Source organism: Rosa rugosa, chromosome 1 (genome assembly GCF_958449725.1).
Source record: "Rosa rugosa chromosome 1, drRosRugo1.1, whole genome shotgun sequence".
NCBI lineage: Eukaryota > Viridiplantae > Streptophyta > Magnoliopsida > Rosales > Rosaceae > Rosa > Rosa rugosa.
In genome coordinates this window covers 10,550,899-10,578,740 of record NC_084820.1, presented here as the reverse complement: position 1 = coordinate 10,578,740, position 27,842 = coordinate 10,550,899, and the positions used below count along the sequence as shown (strand labels likewise).

The following is a 27,842-nucleotide window of genomic DNA, read 5'->3' as shown; positions in this document are numbered from 1 at the left end:
CCTCTCATAAAGAAGCCCAAATGGTTGTGGCAACTTACCTGTTTTAAGTTTGAATCACAAGTAATCAGATTTTGGCATTTTGCAATGTGATTCTTATCCAATATCTTTGTTTGCCTTGATGATTTGTGTGCAGTTACCAGAAATAGAAATGTCTCAGTTATTAGTTAATCTGTCTCTTTTGTTTTCGGGTCTTTTTAGACGACCCCCATGTAACCAAAAAGAAAAAGAAAAAAAGTCTTTGTTTGACATATAGTTTGTGCTGCAAAAAGACTTAGAACCTAATGCTTGTCTACTAAGCAAGTCGAGTAAAATGTAAATTAGGTTTGCAGCTGGATTTAGATCTCCTTTTAGGAAGTTATTCGTCCGCCATGAGCACACACACATATTTACATAAATAATTTGTAATTTTGCCCACACAGAAATTAGTCAAATTACATCAAGAGATTAACTGTGCTGAGGAGACCGAAGACTCGATTATCTTCATTGGATTAGCGATCATGAGCTATTCCTTTGTTCTTGGTTTGCGTCAAACTTTTTTGCTATGATTCTCTATAATTAGTGTATCAATAATTGGGGTTAGAGGGGGTTTAATATAATTTCATTAGGATATTTCTAAATGTATCCAACAAATATCTAAATACACTCGGCACTTAAAATATTTTCCCATATTTTCCAACTTTAACCTTAATCTATACTATTATTAAGAGAAGAGGTGTTGTTAACCAAAATTAATTTTTTTTACCTTTATAGCCCTCAAATATTAAAATATCATGGATCACATTTTAAGATCAGAGACAAAAATGTAAAAAGCAAAATAAAACAATAAAGAAACATAAATAAAAGAAAATAATTATTTCAAACTCCCCACTCTCACAATTATATTATTATAACTCTCCACTATTTTCTTAAAATAAATAAAAAATTATAACTCCTCACTGCTCTCACACCCATCGAGATGGGTGTGTGTAGACATTTTCTTGTTTTGATAAACAAATCCAGCAACCAGATCCAACACACGTTGATACCATTATTGGAGTAAAGGCTAGGTAGAAACTTTTGTATTTCAAAGGACCTTCTTTGAATCTATTGGCGCAAATGCATACAAACACAATAATTTTACTGCTACGTACTAGTTATTATATTGCTTTTGTTCCTTTTGATTTCATCTACCTCATCCGTCTGCCAATTATTATCTTGATTTGTATCAAATATGCTCTTCTTAATTGAAAAGTTGCACATATTTGCACATAATTGAAAAATTCACCAACGGTGTCTGGACACTTAGGGGACTTTCAGAATGATACCTGAACTTACAAAGTTATCAATGTGATACCTGGACTCATTTTTTCGTATCAACGTCGTACCTATGACCAATTTCTGTAACGGCTCCGTGACGGAAATTGGCCGTAGGTATCACATTGATACGAAAAAATGAGTCCAGGTATCACATTGATAACTTTGTAAGTTCAGGTATCATTCTGAAAGTCCCTAAGTGTCCAGACACCGTTGGTGAATTTTTCCCAATTTTGCACGTGCGATGCACGTGAGTCACTTAATGAAGACAAAAGGACCGATTTACCCTCAAATTCTTTCTTTCTTTTCTTTTCTTTTTTTCTTTATTCTTCTTTCTTTCTTCTTCTTATTTTCTGGTTTCTTCTTCCCCTGATTTGAATCATCAAGATTCAAATAATCTTGCTCGTCCGATTCCCACCACCGATCGCCGATCAAACACCGCCGTTGCGTCTGAATCCACCTTCATGCACCACAGATGTTTCTGGTTCCCCAAACTTCAAATCCTATAGCAAATTGAAATTGTGCATTGAGGCTTCACCGCTCACTCCGAGTTCATCCCCGCCGCCGTCGCCAATGACTTGACCACAACAACCTCCACCACCGCACAACAACAACGTCCTCCGCTGCTTCTCGATTGGGTTTGGGGATAAGGACTGCTTCTTCCTCCACCGCTAGCGAAATCGTGGAGGCTCAAGGCCACATTCTAAGGACCACCGGCCGAAAGGACCGCCACAGCAAGGTTTGCACCACCAAAGGCCCCAGGGACCGCAGCATCAGGCTCGTCGCCCACACCGCCATTCAATTCTACGACATGCAGGACCGGCTTGGATACGACCAGCCTAGCAAGGTCGTCGATTGGCTAATCAAGAAAGCCAAGGCCGCAATCAACGAGCTCGACTAGCTGCCACCGTGGAACCCAAACTAAATTTATGTTCATACAACATTTTCTCCGACGATGCCGATATCCGCCGCGCAGGACACGCAGAACGTGAGCCTCAATTTCTCGATGGTGGAGGCTCCGAGTTCTTTGTCTACTAATCGGCGAGGCACAATGGTGGGTAGCAGCGGAGTGGCGAAGCTGATGAATAAGAACAGCTCGAATTTTCTGCAGGTGAGGATGGTGTGGAGGCCGAAGTTGTTAATCTTTGTCTGCCTAAAATTGCCTCTGATCGAAGTTGGGCTAGAGGCCGAAGTTGTCGGCTAAACCGATGAAGTTGCAGGTGAGGATGGTGTGGAGGTGGTGTTGCATGTCGGGAACGAAGGAGAGGATGGAGGGGTGGGATTGGAGCTGTGATTTGAGAGTGGAGGGCTGGCGGGGTCTGAGTTTCTGATCAATGGTGTATAAAAGGGGGTCGGAGGAGAGAACGAGAGTGGTGGTGGTCAAGTCATTGGCGGCGGCGGCGGGGATGAACTCGGAGTGAGTGGTGAAGCCTCAATGCACAATTTCAATTTGCTATAGGATTTGAAGTTGGGGGAACCAGAAACATCTGTGGTGCATGAAGGTGGATTCAGACGCAGTGGCGGTGTTTGATCGGCGATCGGTGGTGGGAATCGGACGAGCAAGATGATTTGAATCTTGATGATTCAAATCCGGGAAGAAGAAACCAGAAAAGAAGAAGAAGAAAGAAAGAAGAATAAAGAAAAAAAGAAAAGAAAAGAAAGAAAGAATTTGAGGGTAAATCGGTCCTTTTGTCTTCATTAAGTGACTCACGTGCATCGCACGTGCAAAATTGGGAAAAATTCACCAACGGTGTCTGGACACTTAGGGACTTTCAGAATGATACCTGAACTTACAAAGTTATCAATGTGATACCTGGACTTATTTTTTCGTATCAATGTGATACCTACGGCCAATTTCCGTCACGGAGCCGTTACGGAAATTGGTCATAGGTACGATGTTGATACGAAAAAATGAGTCCAGGTATCACATTGATAACTTTGTAAGTTCAGGTATCATTCTGAAAGTCCCCTAAGTGTCCAGACACCGTTGTTGAATTTTTCTCATTATATTATTATAACTCTCCACTATTTTCTTAAAATAAATAAAAAATTATAACTCCTCACTGCTCTCACACCCATCGAGATGGGTGTGTGTAGACATTTTCTTGTTTTGATAAACAAATCCAGCAACCAGATCCAACACACGTTGATACCATTATTGGAGTAAAGGCTAGGTAGAAACTTTTGTATTTCAAAGGACCTTCTTTGAATCTATTGGCGCAAATGCATACAAACACAATAATTTTACTGCTACGTACTAGTTATTATATTGCTTTTGTTCCTTTTGATTTCATCTACCTCATCCGTCTGCCAATTATTATCTTGATTTGTATCAAATATGCTCTTCTTAATTGAAAAGTTGCACATATTTGCAGTTTGAATCACTTTATTATGCATGAAGCATTGAGCTCCCCCTATTTATTGGTTATGTATCAGATCGTTATTTAATTATGCTCGAAATCGGTTTAATTATGCCCCTAAGCCTTCAATTATCGTTTTTCATAGTGGAATGGTTGCTTTATTTTTATGGATGGAAAAAATAGAAAAGATAAACAGTGTCTCTTTCTTTTGTCTTTTAGTATTATGTTTGTTTTGGAAGTGGTCTTGGCCTAGTCTCCCGCTTCTCAATGATTTTTTTGTATCTTCTGTACTTTGCAATTTTGTATTCTCTCTCAGCAAGGTTTGGTCTTGCCCCCTTTGCTATGTTTCTTTTTTTACTTGATTTTTAATAAATTCGGGTAAGAACGCTGAGTTAGCTCTTATACCGCTTCCTGAAAAAAAAAAAACATGCAATCATCGCCCATAAAACATGCAAAATGAGATCCTATTACAAGATCAGTGTTCTTTCTCCTTGATCTGAAGTCTTAATTATAATGATAGAGATTGATGATGACATTTAGATTTATATCGAGTATATGTGTAATGCGTTGCTGGGATTGAATGGTGTTTGCACTTTGCAGGGTGTATTAAAAGATAGGATAAAATTGAAAAGTTTGTAAAAAAAAAAATTATTACGTACCTAGTAAGATATTTATCGGGTACCACTAACAACATTCATTTTATTAATTTGACTACTAATTTGGTTGGTATGAAGAAAATAGACAGTTTATGATTGATAAGAACAAAAAAGAAAATCAATGGCGAGTACGCAAGCGTGTAGATCGGATGTCAACTAAATAATTAAGGTAGCGGGTGGGGTTGGTATGCACATGCATCCCCAGCTCCTTGCTAGTCCTGTTAGGTGAATATCACATGTCCCCCATTTCAATCCCCAAACCCCTAGTTCTAGTTTAGGTAAAATATTTTGAAAGATATCAAATACCATTGGATAAAAACTTTTTTAAGAAAAAATTTCTGCAAATTTTATCATTTTTAATATTTTAGCACGATCCATCAAAATAGACTCCGTAGAATCGTCTTTTAATCAAAAAGGGAATCGAACTCGAAACTTGTACTAATAGTTGATTAAAAAAAAACTTAACTAGTTAGACAAAAAGCTACTCATATTTCTTACATACTTGTTATATGTTTGTGACGGTTTGTCTTCCCCTTACCCAATCCCTGGCTTAGGTTTTTACGTGATCTCCAAATACTGGGTACATCGCCATAAGGAGCATTTAGTATATTAGGTGATCGTGACATATATCTATTCGGACATTTATTGATATGAACAGAGAAGAGAAGAATGGTTTCTATGGTATTTCATTCCTATTCAGATAAAATATTAACAGCTCTAAGAGAGTTGAATTAATTTCTGTTAAAAAAGTGATCAGGTCACGAGATTTTAGTAATGAGGCATAATTAGTAGTGAGGCAGAATTGGGACATGTTCATCCGGGACGGCTGATCTACTCCCCACCTCCATAATGAGTATTTAGTATATTAGGCCGTGACATTTATCGAGTCGGCCCTCATAAAAAGTTTGTGACTATACCATTTTGGCTCAAGTAGTTATGTACTTATGTTGTGGTGGTTTCATATCACACGATGCATGTTTCACAAATTAATAAAATTTCACATACATGAAATACCGTAATCGTATTTATCCGCATTAACTACTATTTTCATTTATTTAAAAACCATCTTTCTTTCTTCTTTTTCTTCTTGTTAAAAATAGCAAAAAGTGAAAAGAAGAGGTTTTTTTTTTTTTCAAACATTTTCACTCTTCTACATACATCGTTTCAATAACATTCTTGAAAACACTGGCGGACCTATCTAAGGGCAAGTGAGGGCTCATGCGTCTACTGAGTTTTTGTTTGTAATGGAGTAAATTAATGATTTACTAGCTTGTATACAAAAAATTAACCTAAATATTAGCCCTCACATCATTTTTTTTTTTTTTTAATGACAATATATCTCTGTATAAATCAAATTCTGAGGAATCGTCACTGCTTAAAAATGATATCCAATCTAGGGTCCATAGAATGCCAAATATTCAAGAAGCCAAAAAATGGGGGTTTGGTATAGCTTGAGGCTAGTTTCAGTTTGTCTTTGTGATGACTGAAAGAAGAGAAGCTCCCTCACGAGCGCTTTGAGGTAGTTGTAGGCTTGTAGCTGCCAACCCCTTTTTATCGGCCATTAAATCCCCAATATATACCACCCCTCACCCCTCACCCCACACCAAACATCATCTTCTTCATCGCATTTTTCACTTGTCTTCCCCAAAACAGAACGGAAATATCAAGAGAGCGAATGGCCCCTACTCCTACTACTCTGACCGCCATAGCGGGGGAGAAGACCCTCCAACAGAGCTTCGTCCGCGACGAAGACGAGCGCCCCAAGGTGGCCTACAACCAATTCAGCAACGAAATTCCGATCATTTCCCTCTCCGGCATCGAAGAGGTCGACGGCCGCCGCGCTGAGATATGCAAGAAGATCGTCGAGGCCTGCGAGGACTGGGGCGTTTTCCAGATTGTTGATCACGGCATCGACTCCAAGCTCATCTCGGAAATGACCAGTCTCGCCAGAGAGTTCTTCGCTTTGCCACCGGAGGAAAAGCTCCGGTTCGACATGACCGGTGGCAAAAAGGGTGGCTTCATCGTCTCCAGCCATTTACAGGTAATTAATTAATTAATTAATATAGAAAGTTACAAACAAACTCAGCTTTTGATGTAAATGTTACATTTAGGGCTTAGTTATTAAAATGTGGACATAAATAAGTTGTTACAGAATAAGTTGTTACAATTGTAATAGCGTTGCGCGTTTTATCCTGTATTGGCTGCAGGGAGAGGCGGTGCAGGACTGGCGCGAGATTGTGACCTACTTCTCATACCCGGTGCGCCACCGCGACTACTCGAGGTGGCCCGACAAGCCGGAGGGATGGAGAGATGTGACCAAGCAGTACAGTGACGAGCTGATGGGCTTGGCATGCAAGCTATTGGAGGTTTTATCAGAGGCCATGGGTTTAGAGAAGGAGGCATTGACCAAGGCATGTGTGGACATGGACCAAAAGGTTGTGGTGAATTACTACCCGAAATGCCCCCAACCGGACCTCACTCTCGGACTCAAGCGCCACACAGATCCCGGTACAATTACCCTTTTGCTCCAGGACCAAGTCGGTGGACTTCAGGCCACCAGGGATGGCGGAAAGACGTGGATCACCGTTCAACCTGTGGAAGGAGCCTTTGTGGTCAACCTTGGAGATCATGGACATGTGAGTACATTTTTGATCTCTTTTTATTAATTAAATTAATTATTCATAATTGATAATGTTAGTGTCACAATCGTTAATTATATGAATTTTTGAACAAGCAAGATAAGGACATATTAATTGTTATTTATGTCCAACTTCTTATGGTCCAATGACCTCCAGTGGTAACATGGGTTTAATTCCATTTAATTGGTTGGTGAGTTTCTAAGGCATTATTTTGGTAAAAATGTGTTTTAAATTAGCTTATATGTTACTTAATACTTGGTATGCACGCATAATGTGTTTAATGATTGAACAGTTTCTGAGCAATGGGAGGTTCAAGAACGCCGATCACCAGGCGGTGGTGAACTCGAACCACAGCAGGTTGTCCATAGCCACATTCCAGAACCCGGCTCAGGAGGCAATAGTCTACCCACTTAAGGTCAGGGAAGGAGAGAAGCCCATTCTGGAGGAGCCAATCACTTACACTGAGATGTACAAGAAGAAGATGAGCAACGACCTTGAGCTAGCCAGGCTGAAGAAGCTTGCAAAGGAACAAGTTCAGGACTCGGAGAAAGCCAAACTTGAGGCCAAGCCAGTGGATAATATTTTTGCCTAGGTGCTATATATATATATATATATGTGCCTATCTCTGTTATTTATGACTAGTGTGAGTGAGTGGTTTGGGGGCTAAAAGCACTGGTAGAAGTATGGTCAAATCTGAGAGGGGGTATGCTCCCTTATGTATGTTCAATTGGTTATGAACTGAAATCAGTGAAATGAATAGGTCAAAAATAAATGTTTGATTCTGTATGATTATGTTTTCTGGTCCAAATTTCTCCAGGTAGTGCTATGCATGTAATTACCTAGCTAGAAGTTTATATTTGTGTCACTCACACTAGAAAATGGATATTTGTGATTAAACTTGGGACCAGCCAAGAACTCCAGTACAAACTGCAATAAATTGGCCCAATACAGATTACCGATTGGTTGTATGGACGGTACCACATAATGTCTTATCTACAGAAAAGGGCCGGCAAAGTACATTTTCCCTCTTCTTCTTTTTTTCCTTTTTTTTTTTTTATAAGTGTAATGGGGGCGCAAGGTCCAAACAAAACTAAGCAGAATTAGTCAGCCAAGGTTGTTACAATACTCCTGGGTCTAGCAACGCCAACTATGTCATCTAAAACAGCTTGAATAACAAATTCTGGAGGTGTATAAAAGAAGAAAATTCTCAAGTCTTGATAAGTGCTTGTCTTGGCAAGAATGTCAGCCACCATGTTCTCTATGTATGTGATTAATTGTATAATGGTCAAAAGACGTACTGTAGCAAAATTTTGCAGTTGGAGATGATTGTTCCCAAAGGGTGAAGGTCTGCTTCAGTACTATGCAAAAGATTAATAAGCACAGCAGAGTCAGATTCTACCATTATTTTCTTGATTTGACAAGCAATGGCCATCTGCGGACCAGGGAATAGGCCCCAGGCCTCAGCCTGAAGAACTTCCCCTTTCCCAATATTTCTCTTGAAACCAGCAATCTAGGATCCATCATCTCTATATAACTCCACCTGCACCAATCAGACCCCCATTTCTTCTAGATCCATCAACATTGAGTTTAAAGTAGCCAGATGGGGGTTTTTGCCAGCCAATTACTCAGTTCTCACATTAGGATGCACCTCACTCCTTTGATTAGCATTGATCCATTCAGTAACATATTGAGTAATACTAGCAGTAGGATTACAAGAAAAGCTAAAGTTTGCACCAAAAATTGCCTTATTCCTCCACTTCCAAATAAACCAACAAATGAAAATGAAAAGTTGGGACTAATTGAAGCCAATGCACTTACAATTTTTTTTAAGAATACTTGCAGATATCCAACCATCCCAATCTAACATGAAGGTTCTGGAGATGGCGGTAGGGATATCAAAACACTTCCAAATAGCCATAGCTTGAGGACAATCTCTGAAGAGGCGAAGCATGGTTTCAGGTTCACCAGGACAACAATGACAACTAGAATCAATGATTAGGTGTCTCCTAGCTCTGTTCACATTTGTGAGCAATCTTTTATGCACAAACAACCATGTAAAAATCTTGAGTTTTGGAGGTATGTTGAGGTGCCAGATACTCTTCCAAATACTGTTGTTCTTCATAGTGGGATTGATAATTCCATAATAAGCACTCTTAACTGAGAACTTACCAGTAGAAGAGTGTAACCATATTGGTTTATTAGGAGAGTTTGATAGGCCAATTGGGATACTTTAAGATTTTCTCAGCTATTTCAGAAGGAAGACATGCAAAAAGCAAGGTGGCATCCCACTATTTTCCAATCCAAAAATCCTGAACCATGAGGTCTTTATCAACCATTGAATGATCAATAGCATGATCACATAGAATACCAATACCAGACCAATTGTCATTCTAAAAGGAAATAGAATTCTCATTGCCAATCCTCCAACCAATACCTTGCCTCATAACAGAAGTACCAGTGCAAATGCTAGACCAAGTATAGGAGCAATTAGTAGGCTTCTTATAATTAGGATCTAGTATATTATCATGCTTCAAATATATACTCTTTTTTTTTTTTGACAATGGTAACCTTACAGGAAAAAGAAAAACGAAAGAAGAAAAGAAAACAGAAAGCAGAGCTAAACAATGCTCTCAAGGTGGAGCTGCCACCGCATCTGATTGAAGTACATGAAGTAAGGAAGGAGGCAGGTTCAGAAACCAATCCAACACACTCTCCAACCGTGGAGCAAGGTGTGCAGCAACATCTGCTGCCACATTTGCTTCCCTACTGATCCAAGACTAGTTTACAGAAGAGAAAGAACCAGCCAAAGACTTGATTTGATGAAACCAAGAGAGTGTAGACCAAGAGATTGATCCCTTAGAGGATTTCAAAGCTGAGATTAAGGGGAGACAATCAGCTTCAAGAGAGAAGGATAGAATGGACTCAGTTTTTGCCAAATTGAGGCTAAGAAGAACCGCTTTAGCCTCCGCTGCCTCCGTCGAGGTAGCCTTCCCCACTGAGACCACACCATTGAGAAAAGTACCTGAAGAATCTCTGAGAAGCGCAACAAGACCACAACACAAAGACTCAGAGTTCCAAGTTGCATCTGTATTAATTTTTAAAGAACCAAGAGCAGGAGGAAACCATGTTTGTGGAACAGAGTTATGAACAACCGGAGAATGCTGTAGAACTGAAGGGGCCATGTGACGAGCCAAGAGGAATTCTTCCGCTTGCATGAATGCCATGTTTGCAGTTGACACCGGGTCTGGAGGAGAAAAATTGAACACAGAAGAACATCGATGCTTCCATATATTCCACAACAAGAATGAAATATGAGTGAACATATGTTTAATGTCAACTGTAATGGAAGACCTGAAAGTGATCAACTTGTCAATCCATCTATCCAAAGATGTAATCTGTGACCTTGAAACATGGTAGCCCTGTGACCTTGAAACATGGTAGCCTAAGGGATGAGCAAACCAAGCACAGGTTGCCCAAGTACATGAAAAAAGGACATGCTCCACAGACTCTGGAAAGGCATTACAAAGAGAACAGAGAGGTGAATTTGAAATATGCCTGTAATTTAAAATCCCTTTTGTTGCAAGCATATTACGTACAGCCTTCCATAAGAACAACTTTATTTTGGGAGGTGTATTTAAACCCCAAATCCATTTCCACACCCTGTGAGAAACTTGGTGAGAATATGAAGCCTTTTTCATAAGGGAAGAAGCCTCATTTGAAATAGCCAGATGATAAGCAGATCGTACAAAGAAGGAACCTGATTTGTGAAGAGGCCAAAACACCGAATCATTATCTGAACTGTCATGAAGAGGAATGGCCTTGATTCTCGATTGATCTTGAACCGATAAGATGTGAGAGACAGGGGACAAATCGGAGGGTCACCTTCAATCAGGTCTTTCACCAATAAAAGAGGTTGCTCTCCATAAGTGTTAGATAGAGGAGAAAACTGTTGAGGAAGCCATTTATCATTCCAAACCTCAGTTTGAATACCATTTCCAATCTTAACTACTGAACCTTGAGCAATTAGATTTCTGGCCTCTAACAGACTTGACCAAATCCAAGAAGGAGTCCTTCCTTTTCTAGCATTCCAAAATGAGGTGTTGGGAAAATATCGAGCCTTGAGACTTCTAACCCAAAGAGCATTCAGATTTTGAAGAATGCGCCAAACTTGTTTTCCCAAGAAAGCCAAGTTAAAGCTTTCAAGAATTCAAAAGCATAACCCTCCCACAGATTTAGAAGCTCCTAAGCTATTCCAATCCATCCAATGAATCCCATTTTCAGATGCATTACTCCACCAAAACCTTGCCAAGGCTGAGTTGATTTGAGTACATAAGGATTTCGGAAATTTAAAACAGGACATTGGATAAGCTGGAATTGATGTTGCCACTGACTTCAAATATATACTCTGAACCTGACACCATAGACCATCATCTTTTTGAAGCATTCTCCAACTTATCTTTGCCAGCATGGCTTTGTTCATATCACAAGTTTTTTTTATTCCCAAAACCCTTAGGCCCCGTTTGGTTGGCAGGAATGTTAAAATAGGAAAATGATTTATTTTCCTTTCCAGACCGATATGGAATGGAATAGGTTTTGGTATTTCCATGTGGGTGTTTGGAACATTACTGAAAATTAAATTATGAAATTTATTTTCCATTCCTATTGTAGTGTTTTTTTTTTTTTTTTTGAATGAAGATAATAGTTTCATTAATAGGAGGCTCAGGCCAGAATGGCACGATACATTGGTACCATTACACTTACAAAAATTCCGCTCCTTTTCCGGAGCCTAGCAGAACAACATAATTCTATACTAAAAACAATAGCAGACAAAGTTCCCGGTGCCAATGCGCTCAATTGCAGTACACCAAAGAACTCTGCACTTAGATGTGTAGAATCACTGATCATTCTGTAGGCAAAGTACCAAAGCTAGGATCCCTAAATATATAGGGAATTATTGAAAGTAAACATAGCTACTAACATAGAGTTGGGCTTAGGCCAAAACCCTAGCCCAAAATAGCCAAGATCCAAGAACTCCAACGGAAAGCCCACTCAAAGGCCCAGCAGGCCAGGCTGGACTCCAGCCCCGCAGCCATCTCCGCTCCTGAAACCCCGCACGCAGTTCCAGTGAAGCTTTGCATGAGGCCGCTCCGCTGTGATCCCCGCCGCCGCAAAACATGCCGCCTCCACCTTCCTCACACCGAAGCCACCTCAATCCTGTACCCCGCCGACCCACGCCGCTGCAGATCTTGAATCTCAAACCCCTGCAACCGCCATCCGTCGAAGAAGCCCGAACCGAGTTCCACCAAAACCCGCAAACGCAAAGCCACCAGAATCCGAGAGGCAAACCAAAAACCGAAATCTGAACCCACCTGCAAAAACTTTCGAGCAACCCCGCACAGAGTTCGATCGTATAGTGCAATCCTCGTCCGACAGCGGCGTCGACGAGGCCCAAAGGCCAGCCTAGAGCCACCACCGGACGAAGAAAGTGATCGTGCAGAAAGCCCCCGGCGGCTGTGCTTAGGGTTTGGGGATGAGAGAATATGACACCTTCCTATTGTAGTGTTTGGTAAGTCATAAGAATGAAATATAAAATTATAATTTTCAATAACACCCTTTTACTAATTAAAGTACAAATATGACATTAACTTATAATGAATGTTTGCGAGAGAATATAAATTTTTGAGAGGGATAATTTATGTAATTTTGCCTTTGATGGTAGGAATGAAATTAGAATATCACCCCTTACTAGGTAATTCAATTCAGGCTTTATGAGGGAGTCAATTTCCAGTCAAATCTCATTTTTTATTTCCTTTCCAATCTCTAATTACAAACAAACAACTACTCTACATGGAAAATGAAATTAATTCCCATTACATACCATGATTTCCTGCTATCCAAACGGGACCTTAGGAAAAAGGAAAAGAGCTTCAAGTACAGCAATCTGAGACATAATTATTGGGCCATGTACTTCAACAAAGAAGAAGGTTGTTGGGATATGTATCAGATAATTAGTTGGGCTGGTTCCCTCGAGGAGGTTCGGTATATATATATATATATATATATATATGGTTGGACATGACCCAACCACAACGGCACAACCCATATCACCATATGATTCACATTTATCTCATTGAGTAGAAAAGCAAAAGACTCATTCATCTTTTTCTTTTATCAACGGTAAAGTTCCTGTCAATTCTCTAAAGAAGGTACCACTATAGAGCCGGAAATATCTCTGTACTCAAAGTCCACAAAACTTTCTCGCCGATCATCTTTATTCTTTACTTTAACAGACAGACACTCATGCAGGATTATTAGATTTTTGATGATCAGTTATTGACTGGCACATCACTCCAGTTCAGATCAATTACATGTCCACATGAAACAGTGGTATTTTAAAGGGACAGTGGCTACATGTCTATATATAGATCTTCATGCAATAAAACGTGGCTTAATAATTTTCTTGCTTTTGTATCAGTGGGGTGACTCTATCAACTTAATGCTGTTCACATTGCTGAATGCTGATTAGAAGATCTTAATCCTGCAAGAGAAAAGTTTATTGCGATTTGGTACACTTTTGTGTGGAATTAGTACAGATCCAGAGAAAAGTAGGATTGAAGAATAATATGCATTTTGGTCAACATTGCAAAAAACAATATAAGCTTCCATTTTCTTTATGATAGGTGTGAACATACATTTTGGGGGTAAGTTTCCCATATGTTGGTTTTTGTAGATCGATCAGTTTCATTTCACTTATAAGCATCGACAGATGATAAATTCATTTACACATACATGCGTAGATTAATTATTTACTCGCGCTCTCACAAAATGAGTAGTGTGCATTCATCAGCATTTGCTTTGTACCTTTGTATTGTAAAATAAAGTGATCGATGAAGTACGTACATACTTAGAGTATTTAGACAAACAAAATTAAGCTAGCGCGAAGGGTTTCTTACGTTTCAAACCCAGGATATAATCTCACTTACGGAATATAAAAAGTATATACCAAACTTATTCTGTAAATCTTGGTCATATTAATTTTGGCTTACAAGGTCAAATTAAACCACGTAATTTTTTTTTGATCCACTTAGATATAAAACGTGCCAAAAGAAGGTTTCAACATGAGTTGATCAGGTATCAAAAAATGTATGAGTTGATCACTAAAACTGAATCTGAATAAGTCTGGGAACAAAAACTCCTAGCAGCCGGCCACCACCGAGTCGCATCCTAACCAATAGGAACAAAATCCATCCATAACTCGGTTCATAGAAGGCAGGCGAAAAATACATCACATAATAATAGTTTGGAAAGGAAGGTAAAAAAAGCAGATTTAATCCGTGTAAACCGATAAAAGCCGAAACTCTGGCCATGGCTATATGTACGGACTGCTGCCTTCACGGGCCAAATCCAATAAACCGATTTACAAAACTGTTTGGTTATATAGACCTCGGCAGCCACCGCCATCAAACCAGTTCAGTCCTGGACGCGCTGCCATGCATGACCGACTTATTGTAATATAGCGTAATGCCGTAATTAAACCACGTAATTAGTCTAGTAGAAGACCTGGTATCTGGGGAGGCTGGTATGCGCGCAGCACTGGTGGCTCTTCATTATTCGTTAACTATATATATATATATATATATATATATATTAGAGTGATCAATTAGTGGTTAGTGAACCTTTTCTGCTGATAGATTAGGTATTTTAGACCTGACCAATAATTGGTCGCGCGAATACAGATTATTGATTAATGACAAAATAGTCAAATTACCCCCTGACTTTTTCCATGACTGCCGATTTACCCCATGACATTTCAATTTTGATTATCTACACCCTCACTTTCCTAAATGTTGCCGATTTACACCCTATACCTAAATTGTAGACATTCCATCTAATTTCTCCGTTAACTTGGTTAGCATGTGAAGGGGATTTTCGTCTTTGTAATTGTCACCAAAGAAAAATCTTAGTACACCGGCCAACTATAAATTTTTGCCTCTAATCTTCCAATATTACCCTCATATATTAATAAATCAAGAAAAAATACAAACTTACTTTGTTAAAAAAAATTAAAAAAAATACTTCTATTCGTCGTTTTTTTTTTTGCCTCATTCTCTCCCCTTCTCTGTTTATCTCTCAGTTATCTTCTTCTCAGCATGCCCTCTTCCTCTATGTTTCTTTTTATCGAGATCAATATAACACAATCCCAACTTGAATCAATCAAGATGACCTTCACATGCTTGTTGTAATTTTAAGTTTCATATTCCATACATATAAATATTTTAATTTGTTCAATGGCTCTTAAATCTTTTGCACAATTCAAACCTCCAACTGGAATCATGGAATACCAAGTTCTCTTATGAATGTTTGAAATATGAATGATCAGTCCGACCTTTAAAGAAAAAGAAAACCAGAAACCTCAACGATCAAAGATGGTTTCTCCCTCGGTGTTATGATCATGTGAGTAGGAAATATTAATTAAGTGATCAGTTGCAAGCTAACGACCAATCTTGAAATAAAGGGGAGTGAAGAAGAAGAAGAGATGGACAAGGAAAAGCAACAAAGGGCAAGTTTTTTTTTTTTTCCCTTCTTTCTTCTGTTTTTTTCCTTCTTTTAACGAAGAACAATTTTGCATTTTTTATTTATTTCTTTCATGAAGTGTTGGTTGGTTTAATTTTTTTTTTGGGTGATAGTTGAAAAGACGAAAAAGGCCCTCGTGTGCTAACCAAGTTAACGGAAAATTGGATGGAAAGTCTAAAAAATAACAGTAGGGTGTAAATTGGCAATAATTGAAAAAGTAAAGGTGTAGATAATCAAAATTGAAATGTCAGGGGGTAAATCGACAGCCATGGAAAAAGTCAGGGGGTAATTTGGCTATTTTGCATTGATTAATTTACATGAAATCCTGATAATATAAATATAAAGTGCTGTTTCACTTTCACACCTTGTAGATTGTCTTTTATTACAATTTCCCTGGATTGAAAGATCAATATATCTTGTCTTTACTTTTTTTTTTTTTTTCTTCATTTTTAAAAAGAGGATCAGAGGGTTTCACTCCTGCCCCCACGGTGATTCGAACCCATGACTTCGTACATAGGTAGTGGGTGCTCTAACCACTGAGCTAACACCACTTCGTCAAGCCAATATGCTTTGGACATTTTAATTTCTTTTCATTAATTAATTTGTATTCTTTATTTCTTTCTTCACTTCTTCGTACCGATCAGTTTCCTGGAGTAGGTACGTAGTATATATTATTCTGAAGAGTTGGTATATCCGTATATCTGGCTCTTGCATTCTGGTATATTAGGGTTAGCTCTTCAAGCTACATAACTCAAAGCTTTTATTTTAATCTCTTAGTGGGAAAAGCACTACAGCTACATAATTAATTAATGTATCCAGTTGATTGATTGCATGTAATGCAAGAAATTAAATATATATAATTTAGTAACTGCTAAAACTAAATTATATTCATACATGTCGATCAAATGTATATTAAATGTCCCAGAGAAACTATATTCATACATGTCGATCAATCACCTGCTAAAACAGCATATTTAACGTTAGATTACGCTTAGGAGTGGAGATAGTTCCCCAGATCATGTGATGATGTGAAGACGATGTTGCGGAACCGTGGAAGCTATTCTCTTTAGCAGAGTCGGCTTAGAGCAAGTGCGACATGAGCGACGGAACAGGGCCCCCAAATTTTGGGGCCCTATTTTAAGTTCTGAGACGTATAAGATATATAGAAAAGGGCCTCATGACATAAGTCTGTTGTAGTTCAGTTGGCACTGAACATGAGCTTTTCTTTTCCTTCCTCTTTAGGTGTTCGACTCTCACCATTGTATGTCTCTTGCTTTTCTTTTTTCCTTCCCCCCTCTCCTTCCTCTATTTTCCTGGTTTTATTTCTTTGGTGGATACTGCAGTAGGGCCCCTATATTTATCTTTGATCCTTTTAATTCTTTACAATTTTTTTATGTTTTTTGGGTAGTATCTTATTTATCTTCTTTAATAATTCAATTGTAATGTTGATTCTTTTAATGAAATTTTTGTAACAAAGCTTTAGTTCTATTTCTCTCTGAAAAATGATTAATGGGAAAATTTCACAAACAGTACACCAAGTAAAGGCTACTAATAATTCTTATACATAAAGTTTCAAACCAAACATTTCGGTACACGAAATCTGAAAGTCGACCCACTATCAGTACACGACGTCAATTTTTGACACCAAAATGTCCATTATGCCCTCAGTTCTTTTTTTTTTTAATAAATTTTTTTTTTCTGTTTTTTTTAATAAATTTTTTTTTCAGTTCTTTTTTTTTTTAATAATTTTTTTTTTCTGTTAAATTAATTATTAACCGGAACGACTCATTTTTTTCTTTCTCTTTTTCTTTCTCTCTCTTCGCGTCTCTGGTTCTATGCTCTGTTCTTCCTCTGGTTTGTAGTCCCTCAATCTGGGTCGTCGAAGCAAGATTGGTCCGGGACTTGTGCAGCAAATATGATCGTCGGAGGTCTAGTGGGCAGATCGGTGCTGGGATCTGCGCAGGCGGGTCGGGTGGGTTGCTGCAGCAGCGATGGGTGGAGGCGGGTAGGCTGCTGACACGGGGATGTTGCTGTCGGCGGATCGAGATGGAAGCCGGTGATGGGAAGGCGCGGCTGGGATCTGCGTCCGGTCTGGCTGGGCAGCGTGCTAGGTGAGGGAGCGGAGGCTGGCAGGGGGCAGCGCCGTTGCAGACGCTGGGCAAGGCTGAGGCTGAGACTACGGTGGTAAGTTGTTGCAGCTCGTCTGGGAAGCCGGTGACGGCTGGGTATGGTGCTGGTGTTCGCTAGAGGAAGATGGGTGCAGAGATCAAATTGGCTGGGTGCTGAGAGCAATTGGCTGGGTGAGGCCGGTCTGGATATGGTCGGCTGTGCGCTCGGAGGGAGGGAGTGGGATTGAGTTTGATGGGTGTGGATTTGGAAGGTGGAGGAGATGCGGTGGTCGCCGGAAGAAGGAAGAAGGAAGAAGAAAGAGTCGTCGGCGAAGGAGAAGAACAGAGCATAGAACGAGAGACGCGAAGAGAGAGAAAGAAAAATTTAACAGAAAAAAAAAATTTATTAAAAAAAAAAAAGAACTGAAAAAAAAAATTTATTAAAAAAAAACAGAAAAAAAAAATTTATTAAAAAAAAAAAGAACTGAGGGCATAATGGACATTTTGGTGTCAAAAATTGACGTCGTGTACTGATAGTGGGTCGAGTTTCAGATTTCGTGTACCGAAATGTTTGGTTTGGAACTTTATGTATAAGAATTATTAGTGGCCTTTACTTGGTGTACTGTTTGTGAAATTTTCCCAAAGATTTTTCAATCTTTTTTTTTTGGTCAACTGAAGATTTTTCAATCTAAAAAATAATCTTGTATTATATTTTCTTTATATAACAAAAATTTTCAATAGTATATACATATAAAACTGCAAAAAGTGGGCTCTATTTTTAATTTCGCACAGGGCCTCCAAAACTTTTGAGACGGCTCTGCTCTTTAGGAAGGTTTTACTTCTATCACCTCATTTCTAGCTCAATCCAGCTTTATTCTTTCGAGTGATCGGGAGTTTAAGTTCGGGTACGTGGAAAGAAGAAATCTCGTCATCAAAAGGAAAATAATTAAATAAAGTGAGCTAGTGATTTATTGTTATCACGATTGAGGTGGTTGAGTGAACAAAATATCAGTGTTATATATGAGTTATTAGTTATTACTAATATTAGGCCACACATAATTTGTCGATGACTGACAAAACGTTTAGGTTGTGTAGCTCGCTGGGATAAAGAATTCACACTTATTAAGCGAGGACAATATCAGTGTGAACAAATTTTAGTGACACTAATTAACTGAATCTAAAGTATCATTAGAAAATAATATTAGTGTAGAATTAGCACATGCTAATTAATCACGCAAATAGAAACACAAACATTGACATCTGACTTTTTCATAAGATATTCAAAGACCAGGTCCACACCAACAAAAGTCTGAAGCCAACTTCTATCAAGTCTCCATGCTCTCCATCTCACACTCACGGATACCTTGACCACACTTAATTGCCTAGCTAATTACAATTAGCCACTTGGTCTCCTATTCAATCTCAATAATGACCTCCTCTTAATTTTTAATTTGTAGCTTGGCCCCCAATTGAGAATATTCATAATTGATTATGATTTTGATGGTGAAAATGTCCAAATTTTGGTTGTTCATATTAGTTTACAGCTTGAGTGGCATAGAAAGCCATACAACTTTATACCTATTACAACAAAATTTTCAAAAGCACATTTTGAAATGGCTTGCTCAAGCCAATTTTCTTTCAACACATGCATAGAGAATGTTTAAGTTATGAACTTAGTTATACATGTCTTACTGTTTATTGATTTTCGAGTCACCATGGAGGTATGAGTGAAATCTTTTGATAATCTTTTATTGAATTAAAAAATAAAAAAATATAGTGGGATATGGGCGCTTCTACATTCATTAGCTTTGTTTACACAATTTTGTTTGTCAACTGATGGGAGAAGATTATCCTATTATATATATTCAACTTTAAATTCATTGTAAGGTTATTTATTTCTAATAAAATATGTATAATTATATGTTATAAATTTAAAACAGTGTATAAACTACGCGAGTCGAAGATTTACCTTAATGTATAGCTCCATCGAACAAGTAAGGTTTCAAGTGTTTTTTTTATGCAAAACTTATGGATTCTTTGTCTCATTATTTTTTATGTAATTTTTCTTTAAAATCTATAATAATTCACTTTTCTTTTAGGCAAATAAACCAAAACTTGCACTAAAAAAAAAACTAACAGTACAGAAGGATCCAACAACCATTGGACTAACAATTACAAACTAAGAATAACAAAACTAGAGAAACCCAAACCAAGGTCACCAAAGCATGCAGCAACCTATCTAATAGAAAGACGCCGCCACAACAACCATGATTTCATCGAGGATTTTCTCCACCACCAAATGGACGAGAAAAATCAGATGATCGTAGAAGAAAAGTACGTAGCAAGATCCACCAAGTATAGTCTTGCTGCCCTTAAGTACATTTTTCAAAGTGTCCATCCTTTTGAAGGGCAAGGATCATCGAGAGCAAGTGTTAAGTATGTTTGGCATATATCTGCCAAATTTAAGATTATAATATCGAACTACCCCAATAGTGTAGTGGACATGCACCATCAAGCTGGTCCCCAAAACACATTATGGCAACAATAAGATGAAATAGAATATAAGTTAATCTTCCACCAAAATACAAGCTAGCTAGTGTGGATAATTATCGAGTGTCGACCAATCTATTACCAATAATATAATTAGTATCAATTATCTATAGTATAAAAATAAATTAATATCTTTATAGTTGTAGACTAACTCGATATCAGACCGAGCTAATCTATTAAAATTATGAAGTCTTTATATAGTTATACATATAATTAGTTTACTGAATGTATCAATACGTTAATATATTATACATATATGAGATTATGAACTTCATATATATTTCAACAATAACACCTCTCTTTATTTCTTTATTTTTCCTTTAACATTCCACTTGAAATTTGTTAGAAAGTTGTACAGTACATCAATATATGGATATGCTAAGTAAACTTAGTTTAATATGGACGTATACTAGTTCGATGCATATGTAGGGTAGTCTCAAGTTAATCTACCAATGCATAAAATCAATATACTTATGAATAGTGGCAGACCCAGAAGTCAACATCTCTAGGGGTGAACTTGAACTAGTATAGAAGCCGAAAGTTTTAAAAATACACATCTGAAGATAAAATTCTACTAAGAGAGCACACATACAGGAGAAACTATTATTTTTTTTATTTTAATCATTTTCATGAACAGAAGTATACATAGAAGTTTTAAATACACACCCCTAATTACTTAATACACACTCCATACTTAATACACCACTCATTTAATTTCTCATTCTAATAATTCACTAAATACACAACCCAAAGTACCTAAAATACCCTTAATCTCAAAAATCATGAAATATCCTACTTTTTGACTATATTAAGGTTACTATTTAATATGATTAGTATATTCTAGTATATTGACATTTATTACATGTGTTAGTTATTAAGAAATCCATAAAGATTTATTATTGTTCCCTTTAAATAGATGCATATAAATAGGCTTTGTGTTATTTGAGCTCTCATCCACCAAACACCATGTTAATCAAGTATAAAATTATGAGTTGAACATTCAACCAAAACTATACCAGTAGTTTCTCCATAGTGGCAGAACTAAATAGTTGTCATTAGAGGGGCCAAACAAATTAACAATTACAAAGTTTTTTCACCTGTGATGTTTTATATTAGAAAATAAATTGATTAATCATAACTCTTAGAACAAAAAAGGAAATTAACTAAAAAATGGGAGTAAAGAAATATGTTTTAACAATATTTAATGCCAATGATTTTGAAATTCTAAATATTATGGTCTCTAACCTCATCTAATTACAATTTATTTAAGGAAAAATTAAATTAGATAGTTTCTAACTTTATTCTTGTATTAAATTGGGAGGCCATATATATAAATTTGTTGTGTTTATCTAACTATTTATACATAAATAGAATAATATAAGGAAAATATGACTTCTTTTTTTTTCTTCTAATACATAGATGTCTGTTTTGGTCATTTAATCTACCTACAAAATCTAATTTGAAACATAAAATAATAGGGATGTGTATTAAGTGATTAGGGGTGTGTATTTAAAATTTCTCATACATAATATAGAAAGATTATGTAAAAAAACCAAAATAGCTATTAATGGTTTCTATCTGTGGCGGCACAACCTTCTTGTATATATCTCTTTAATTGCAATAAACTAAGAAAAGCTTTTATACATGAAAGAGCCTATATATATCATTTTATACTAGACATCAACCCACACTAAGCCTGTATTGGACCGCAGTGTTTATGAATCGAGTTACTTTACTTAATATATCAATATATTAATATACTGTGAATGAGTCCATAAATCTCTACTATCTCTTTAATTGATAATTACATAATGTACCTACAACCCAAATTAATATCAATACCGTTTTATTTGATACTTTCTGTAGTCTGTACGTCAAACGGCCTTGGACTAGTTGGTTTCCCAACTAATGCCCTTATATATTTAGGAGTTAGCTCATGAAATCTTTATTCATATGAATAATTTCACATCGTTCACAGAATCACAATTTATATTAATGCACGAATGTGACTTGTCTAGCTAGAGATTCAATATTGCCCACCTAGCCCTTGATTCACATTATTCATGGAAATGGGTTCATAATTAGCTTTGTGCATAATAAAGTGAAACAATTTTACGTACCCAATAAATTCAAGTATAGATAGAACCATACAATAAGAAAAAGAAATCTAATAATCGATTATGATTAAGAGCTCGAAATCTTCATATGCTGCTCCATATAATAATTTAGAAACCAGAAACATACAAGAGATTTTGATTTGTATAAAAAAAAGAAGAAGAGAGATTTTGATGGTCATTTAAGATAATAGTAATTGCATCCAAACTTCTTGGGATTCTATATTTAATTTACTCGTTTCTTTGCTATAATTCAACCGTGTGTGCGATCATTTTACACTCCATCATCAATTAATTTCTTTCTCCTCTTCCGCTGCTCTTCCTATTTTTCTAATTTTAACCGCATTACTCATAAATCTGATATACTATTTAGTTTATGAAAGTTTCAAAAATTATAAAGAAAAATTGAAGTATCTGTCAAAATTTTCGCAACTTCATTTTATCAGCATCCATGCAATGTTCAAAGTATTTTCAGAATTAGAGTACAAATATCGGTATTTATTGATATTACAATCAATACTCAAACTTTCTCCTACATCTTCTTGAATTTGGAGTACTGGAATTCAAACCCTTAGTTTCCTCCTGCTCTCATTGCATTACCAACGGAACATTACATTCTTTGTCTTCCTCATTTTTTGTTTTCCATTTCAATATACATTCTTCACTTTCTTAAAGTCATATATATAAGGAAAAAAAAAACCTTCAACAGCATAAGTTACGTGTACAACAAGAATATACCAAAATTTACCAATCTCAAGAGTTAATTTCAATCTTTACTATTTTTGTCCTCACAAACCCTATCATCAATCTCTGATTGTTTTACGCGTATTCATGTTGTTAGTTCCAGAATCTCAAAAGGAAAATGATCTATCTGCCCCAACAACGCACGCAAAATTTAACTGTCTGATCACCCAAAACCAAAGAAAAAAAAAAAAAAAAACTGAAAACGAGGGGAGCTTCTGCGCGCCACCACTCTTTTACCCCAACAGCCCGTTTCCCTGTCTCTCTGTTTTTGTTTTCTTTCTTTTTCTCTTTTGTCAAAAGAAGTCCTCTTTTGACCCAAACCTCTCCTTCTTCTCGTCTTCCTGCTATCTGCTTCAATCTTTCCTCGTTATACGTCTCATTTCTCTTCACACACACCATCTCTGTGCCTCTCTCTCTCACTTTCTCCCTATATATAAAAAAAAAAATCCCAATGGTTTTGGATCATCAAAACCTCTGAAAAAGTCTCTTCCTTTTTTTTTTTTTTTTTTTTGCCTTGCCTCTGACTGACCCTTTGATTCTGTCGGGTCAATCATGGGCGGTTGCTTAACCACGGCCAAGGTCACCGGGTCAAACAGCAACACCACACCCGTCCCCGCCGTCGTCAACCACAACCGGAAACAGCCCACCAGGCCGCAGACCACGACCGCCGGAAACCAACAGGCCCAGCACCAGAGGACCAATGAGGCGACCAAGAAGCACAAGAGCAAGCACAGCTCACGGAAGACGACGGGGGTGATCCCCTGCGGCAAGCGCACGGATTTCGGTTACGATAAGAATTTCGATCGGCGGTACGCGATCGGCAAGTTGTTGGGTCACGGTCAATTTGGGTACACGTATGTGGCCACGGACAGGGCTAATGGGGATCGAGTTGCGGTTAAGAGGATTGATAAGAATAAGGTCTGTCTTTGTTTGATTAATTTATGGAAAATGCTTGATTTCATTTTTTGTGATCTCATCTGATTTCATTGCAATCAGGAGGTTATGGGTTTTGTTTCCTTTTTCCTTTTTTGGTTTAATTGGATTTTGGGGATGATGATTTTAGGTGGTGTTTATTTATTAGTGTGAAAGGCGAAAGTTTTGATTAGGTGCTGGAGATTCTATTTCTGGGTTTGTCTGATTTCATTATTCTTGAAAAGACTGTTAATTCTATCAGATTGGGTTTAAAGTTTAAACTTTTCTAAATTAGCCTTCTTTGCTTGAATATCAAGTGAAGGCAGTGATCCTTTTGAGGGCTGGATAGTTAAGTTTCACTTTGTAGTGGCTGTTAGTTGGGTGTCTGAAAATGTGGTCCTCTTGAGTACCATGGACGTGTTCATTCATCTAGTTTAGCTCATAATAGCAGCTGCAAGTTTACTCAAGTTTCGCGAGGGCATGGTTTTTTATTTTATTACTTATTGTATTATACTCTCTTACTCCATGGCATCTTAAGCAAGTACATCTTTCATTCCGATCTGCAAGTATTCATTATTTGTTAATCGGTCAATTTGTTTCTTTTCAACCACTTTTAAATATGTAGTTGCATAAGCGCGCAACAATGTGTTCATTGTCAACCAAATTTATGCTTTTTTCCCTCTTTGGAAGATGTTTCATTAATGCTGGAATGATCTTTGGTTTTTCCACAGATGGTTCTACCTATAGCCGTTGAGGATGTTAAGCGAGAGGTCAAGATATTACAAGCGCTTGCAGGCCATGAGAATGTGGTTCGGTTCTATAATGCATTTGAAGATGATTCTTATGTGTATATAGTGATGGAGTAAGTTTCTTTTTCGGGCTTGTTTCCTGATCTTTCCATTTTCCTTCGCCTGTTCTGCTTATTTGATCTTCCTGTTTTCTGATAGATTAGATTGTTGTTTGTAGTATATAAGGTTGATCATCCTAATAATATCTGGGGTATATTCTCTCTTTCCAGATTATGTGAAGGGGGCGAGTTGCTGGATCGGATTTTGGAGAAGTAAGATCCCTTGAGTCCTGGATATATTTTTTTTGTTCTCCACTTCATTTACTACTCTGTAATATGGATTTCTTTTTTTATGATGAAATTATCATTCTTTCAATCTGTTGTAATATTCACATCTTATAATTCTTTTTGATTGATCAGGAAGGACAGCCGTTATACTGAAAAAGATGCAGCAGTAGTTGTAAGGCAGATGCTCAAGGTTGCAGCTGAGTGTCATTTGCATGGTCTGGTGCACCGTGACATGAAACCTGAGGTATAAACAACTTCATTCACATGATCCTACAATAAAAGATTCGGAAAGTTGGAGTTTAGTTCTTGAGGGACTAGCCTGCTTCCCATCCAATTGCCCCCGGCAATATCTCAAGTCATTTGTCTTTGCTGTTATAACCTTACATTTCTTCCTTGCTTGCAGAATTTTCTTTTTAAGTCAAAAGCATTGGACTCACCCTTGAAGGCGACAGACTTTGGTTTATCAGACTTTATTAAACCAGGTAAGAGTGTTTTTTATTTTTTATTTTTTTAACTGGAAAGATTTCATCAGAAAAATTTGTTTTCTGAAGTTCTGTCATTGCCATATATTTGAAATCTATTAAGCTTTTTCCCATTAAAAAAAATGCAGGGAAGAAGTTTCAAGATATTGTTGGCAGTGCTTACTATGTTGCTCCTGAAGTGTTGAAGCGCAAGTCAGGACCTGAGTCAGATGTTTGGAGCATTGGTGTGATTACCTACATTTTGCTTTGTGGGCGACGCCCATTTTGGGATAAGACCGAAGATGGTATATTTAAGGAGGTGTAGCACATTTCTCTACTAATGACTCTTTTTCTACTGTTACATTTCTGTTTTTGGCAAGATTAAGATCTCACTTCATTATTTGCATATGTTGCCCCCCTCTATTATTTGTTTAGTCTACTAATTTTCATATCTCCATACTCCAGGTCCTAAGGAACAAGCCTGATTTTCGTCGCAAACCATGGCCAACCATTAGCAACAGTGGAAAAGATTTTGTTAAGAAGTTATTGGTGAAGGACCCTCGGGCAAGGCTAACTGCTGCTCAGGCTTTATGTATGTATCTTGATCTAAGCTTTGTGGAAATAATGCTCATTTTTATGGTACTGGAAAGGCTAATGCATTGGTTTATAAATGATTTTTCAATGGGTTGCTTCTTATCTTAACATTAGAAAACTCCCTATCTTGTATTTTGTTTCGAGACTATTTTTCAAGTGATTAAAGATTCTTATTTGGATTGTCCAAAAAAAAAAAAAAAATTCTTCTTTTGGGATTAACACGTTCATTAATATTTCCAGCACACCCATGGGTTAGAGAAGGAGGAGATGCATCAGACATTCCTATTGATATATCCGTCTTAAATAACATGCGGCAGTTCGTGAGATACAGTCGTTTGAAACAGTTTGCTCTGAGGGTAAGAATTTTTTTTTCCTTTTGTTTGGAGATTTCAATACAAAAAGAAAAAAATTCTTTCTGTAATTGAACTTTGTTTTTCTAAATTGTTGTTGTCTAGGCATTAGCTAGCACACTTAATGCGGAGGAGCTGGCTGATCTCAAAGATCAATTTGATGCAATTGATGTGGATAAGAATGGTTCTATTAGTCTTGAAGAAATGAGACAGGTAAACTTTTTCACTTTGTGCTTTGAGCTTTATGATACCTACTTCTTCGGAAGTATGTTCCAAGGTTTATGGTTTGTAATGTTGTAACATGGATGGCTTATTGCAGGCACTTGCTAAAGATATCCCTTGGAAATTGAAAGATTCACGTGTTGTTGAGATTCTAGAAGCGGTAGGTCACCCCTGCCATCTTTTTTCTTTTCTATCCCTTCTCCATATGAGGGGGTAGAACCACACATTTATTGTAGGATATTCTTTCCCTGTTCAAGTTTTTCCTTGCAAGCTCTTTACCCTTACTGTACTTGAGGCGTGATATTCATCTCACATCACTGTTATATCAGTTTCGATGTTCATTTGATTATTCATTTGCCTGATGCAGATTGACAGCAACACAGATGGGCTTGTGGATTTCACCGAGTTTGTCGCAGCAACTCTGCATGTGCACCAATTGGAGGAACATGATTCTGAGAAGTGGCAGCAGCTGTCGCGTACAGCTTTTGAGAAATTCGACATAGACAGAGATGGGTATATAACTCCAGACGAACTTAGAATGGTAGGTGTTAGTTCTTTGCATACTATCTACCTTCCCTCTCCCAGAGAGTGAACTGTGACTTAGACTTTTAGTGTTTCTATTGCTAATTTTTGCTGATACTGTTATTGCTCTTCTTTTTGTAGCACACGGGCCTGAAAGGTTCTATTGATCCACTTCTTGACGAGGCTGATATTGACAAAGATGGGAAGATTAGCCTATCAGAATTCCGTAGGCTCTTAAGAACTGCAAGCATGAGTTCACGAAACGTTACTAGCCCAATTGGTCAACGGAATTCTAGGCAGGCGTAGATTGAAAGCAATTGTTTTGAAGATTGGATATAAGAGAGTGTGAGGAAGATGTTCCGGTTTTCCAATTATAACCATCCTGAACCACTTTTGAACTCCAGAATTCAGCATAGAATCGTTAAAGCATCATGCGATGTTAAAGTTGGTATGGATCTGAAAAAAAAGTAACTCCAGATATGATGGTTCAAAGTGTACATTCTTCTGCAAGTGTTGTGGATTACTTGGTGGTGCATTACAAGTGATGATGTGTGACATAAATAAAGTTATAATGAAAATATGGAAAGATTATAATCATTTTTGTGGTGTATGTTAGTCAAAATCATTTCTTCACAGATTCCCAGTACCAAGTCTTTGTTCTCATCTAC

At 37.4% G+C, this 27,842-nt stretch overlaps 2 protein-coding genes across 2 annotated transcripts; both read left to right on the top strand.

The window, feature by feature from the left end:
* Positions 1-5,781: 5,781 nt before the first annotated feature.
* LOC133716739 (naringenin,2-oxoglutarate 3-dioxygenase) lies at positions 5,782-7,734 on the top strand. The gene is made up of 3 exons (XM_062143411.1): positions 5,782-6,350; positions 6,517-6,945; positions 7,241-7,734. Exons 1-3 carry the CDS (start codon positions 5,985-5,987, stop codon positions 7,538-7,540), a joined length of 1,095 nt encoding a protein of 364 aa, XP_061999395.1. The 5' UTR covers positions 5,782-5,984; the 3' UTR covers positions 7,541-7,734.
* A 15,631-nt stretch (positions 7,735-23,365) lies between these two features.
* On the top strand, positions 23,366-27,771 carry LOC133716724 (calcium-dependent protein kinase 28-like). Its single transcript, XM_062143397.1, has 12 exons — positions 23,366-23,956; positions 24,682-24,812; positions 24,969-25,010; positions 25,158-25,269; positions 25,429-25,507; positions 25,636-25,805; positions 25,952-26,078; positions 26,321-26,436; positions 26,536-26,643; positions 26,750-26,812; positions 27,020-27,193; positions 27,316-27,771. The coding sequence occupies exons 1-12, from the start codon at positions 23,591-23,593 to the stop codon at positions 27,478-27,480; spliced, it is 1,653 nt and encodes a 550-aa protein (XP_061999381.1). The 5' UTR covers positions 23,366-23,590; the 3' UTR covers positions 27,481-27,771.
* The last annotated feature ends 71 nt before the right edge of the window (positions 27,772-27,842 follow it).

Bases quoted from the DNA above. Each gene is read 5' to 3' on its own strand.
- LOC133716724 (XM_062143397.1), top strand. From the start codon at position 23,591: ATGGGCGGTTGCTTAACCACGGCCAAGGTCACCGGGTCAAACAGCAAC. The intron at 23,957-24,681 runs GTCTGTCTTTGT...GTTTTTCCACAG, and splicing joins AGAGGATTGATAAGAATAAG to ATGGTTCTACCTATAGCCGT. The intron at 25,011-25,157 runs GTAAGATCCCTT...TTGATTGATCAG, and splicing joins CTGGATCGGATTTTGGAGAA to GAAGGACAGCCGTTATACTG.
- LOC133716739 (XM_062143411.1), top strand. From the start codon at position 5,985: ATGGCCCCTACTCCTACTACTCTGACCGCCATAGCGGGGGAGAAGACC. The intron at 6,351-6,516 runs GTAATTAATTAA...TATTGGCTGCAG, and splicing joins TCGTCTCCAGCCATTTACAG to GGAGAGGCGGTGCAGGACTG. The intron at 6,946-7,240 runs GTGAGTACATTT...ATGATTGAACAG, and splicing joins ACCTTGGAGATCATGGACAT to TTTCTGAGCAATGGGAGGTT.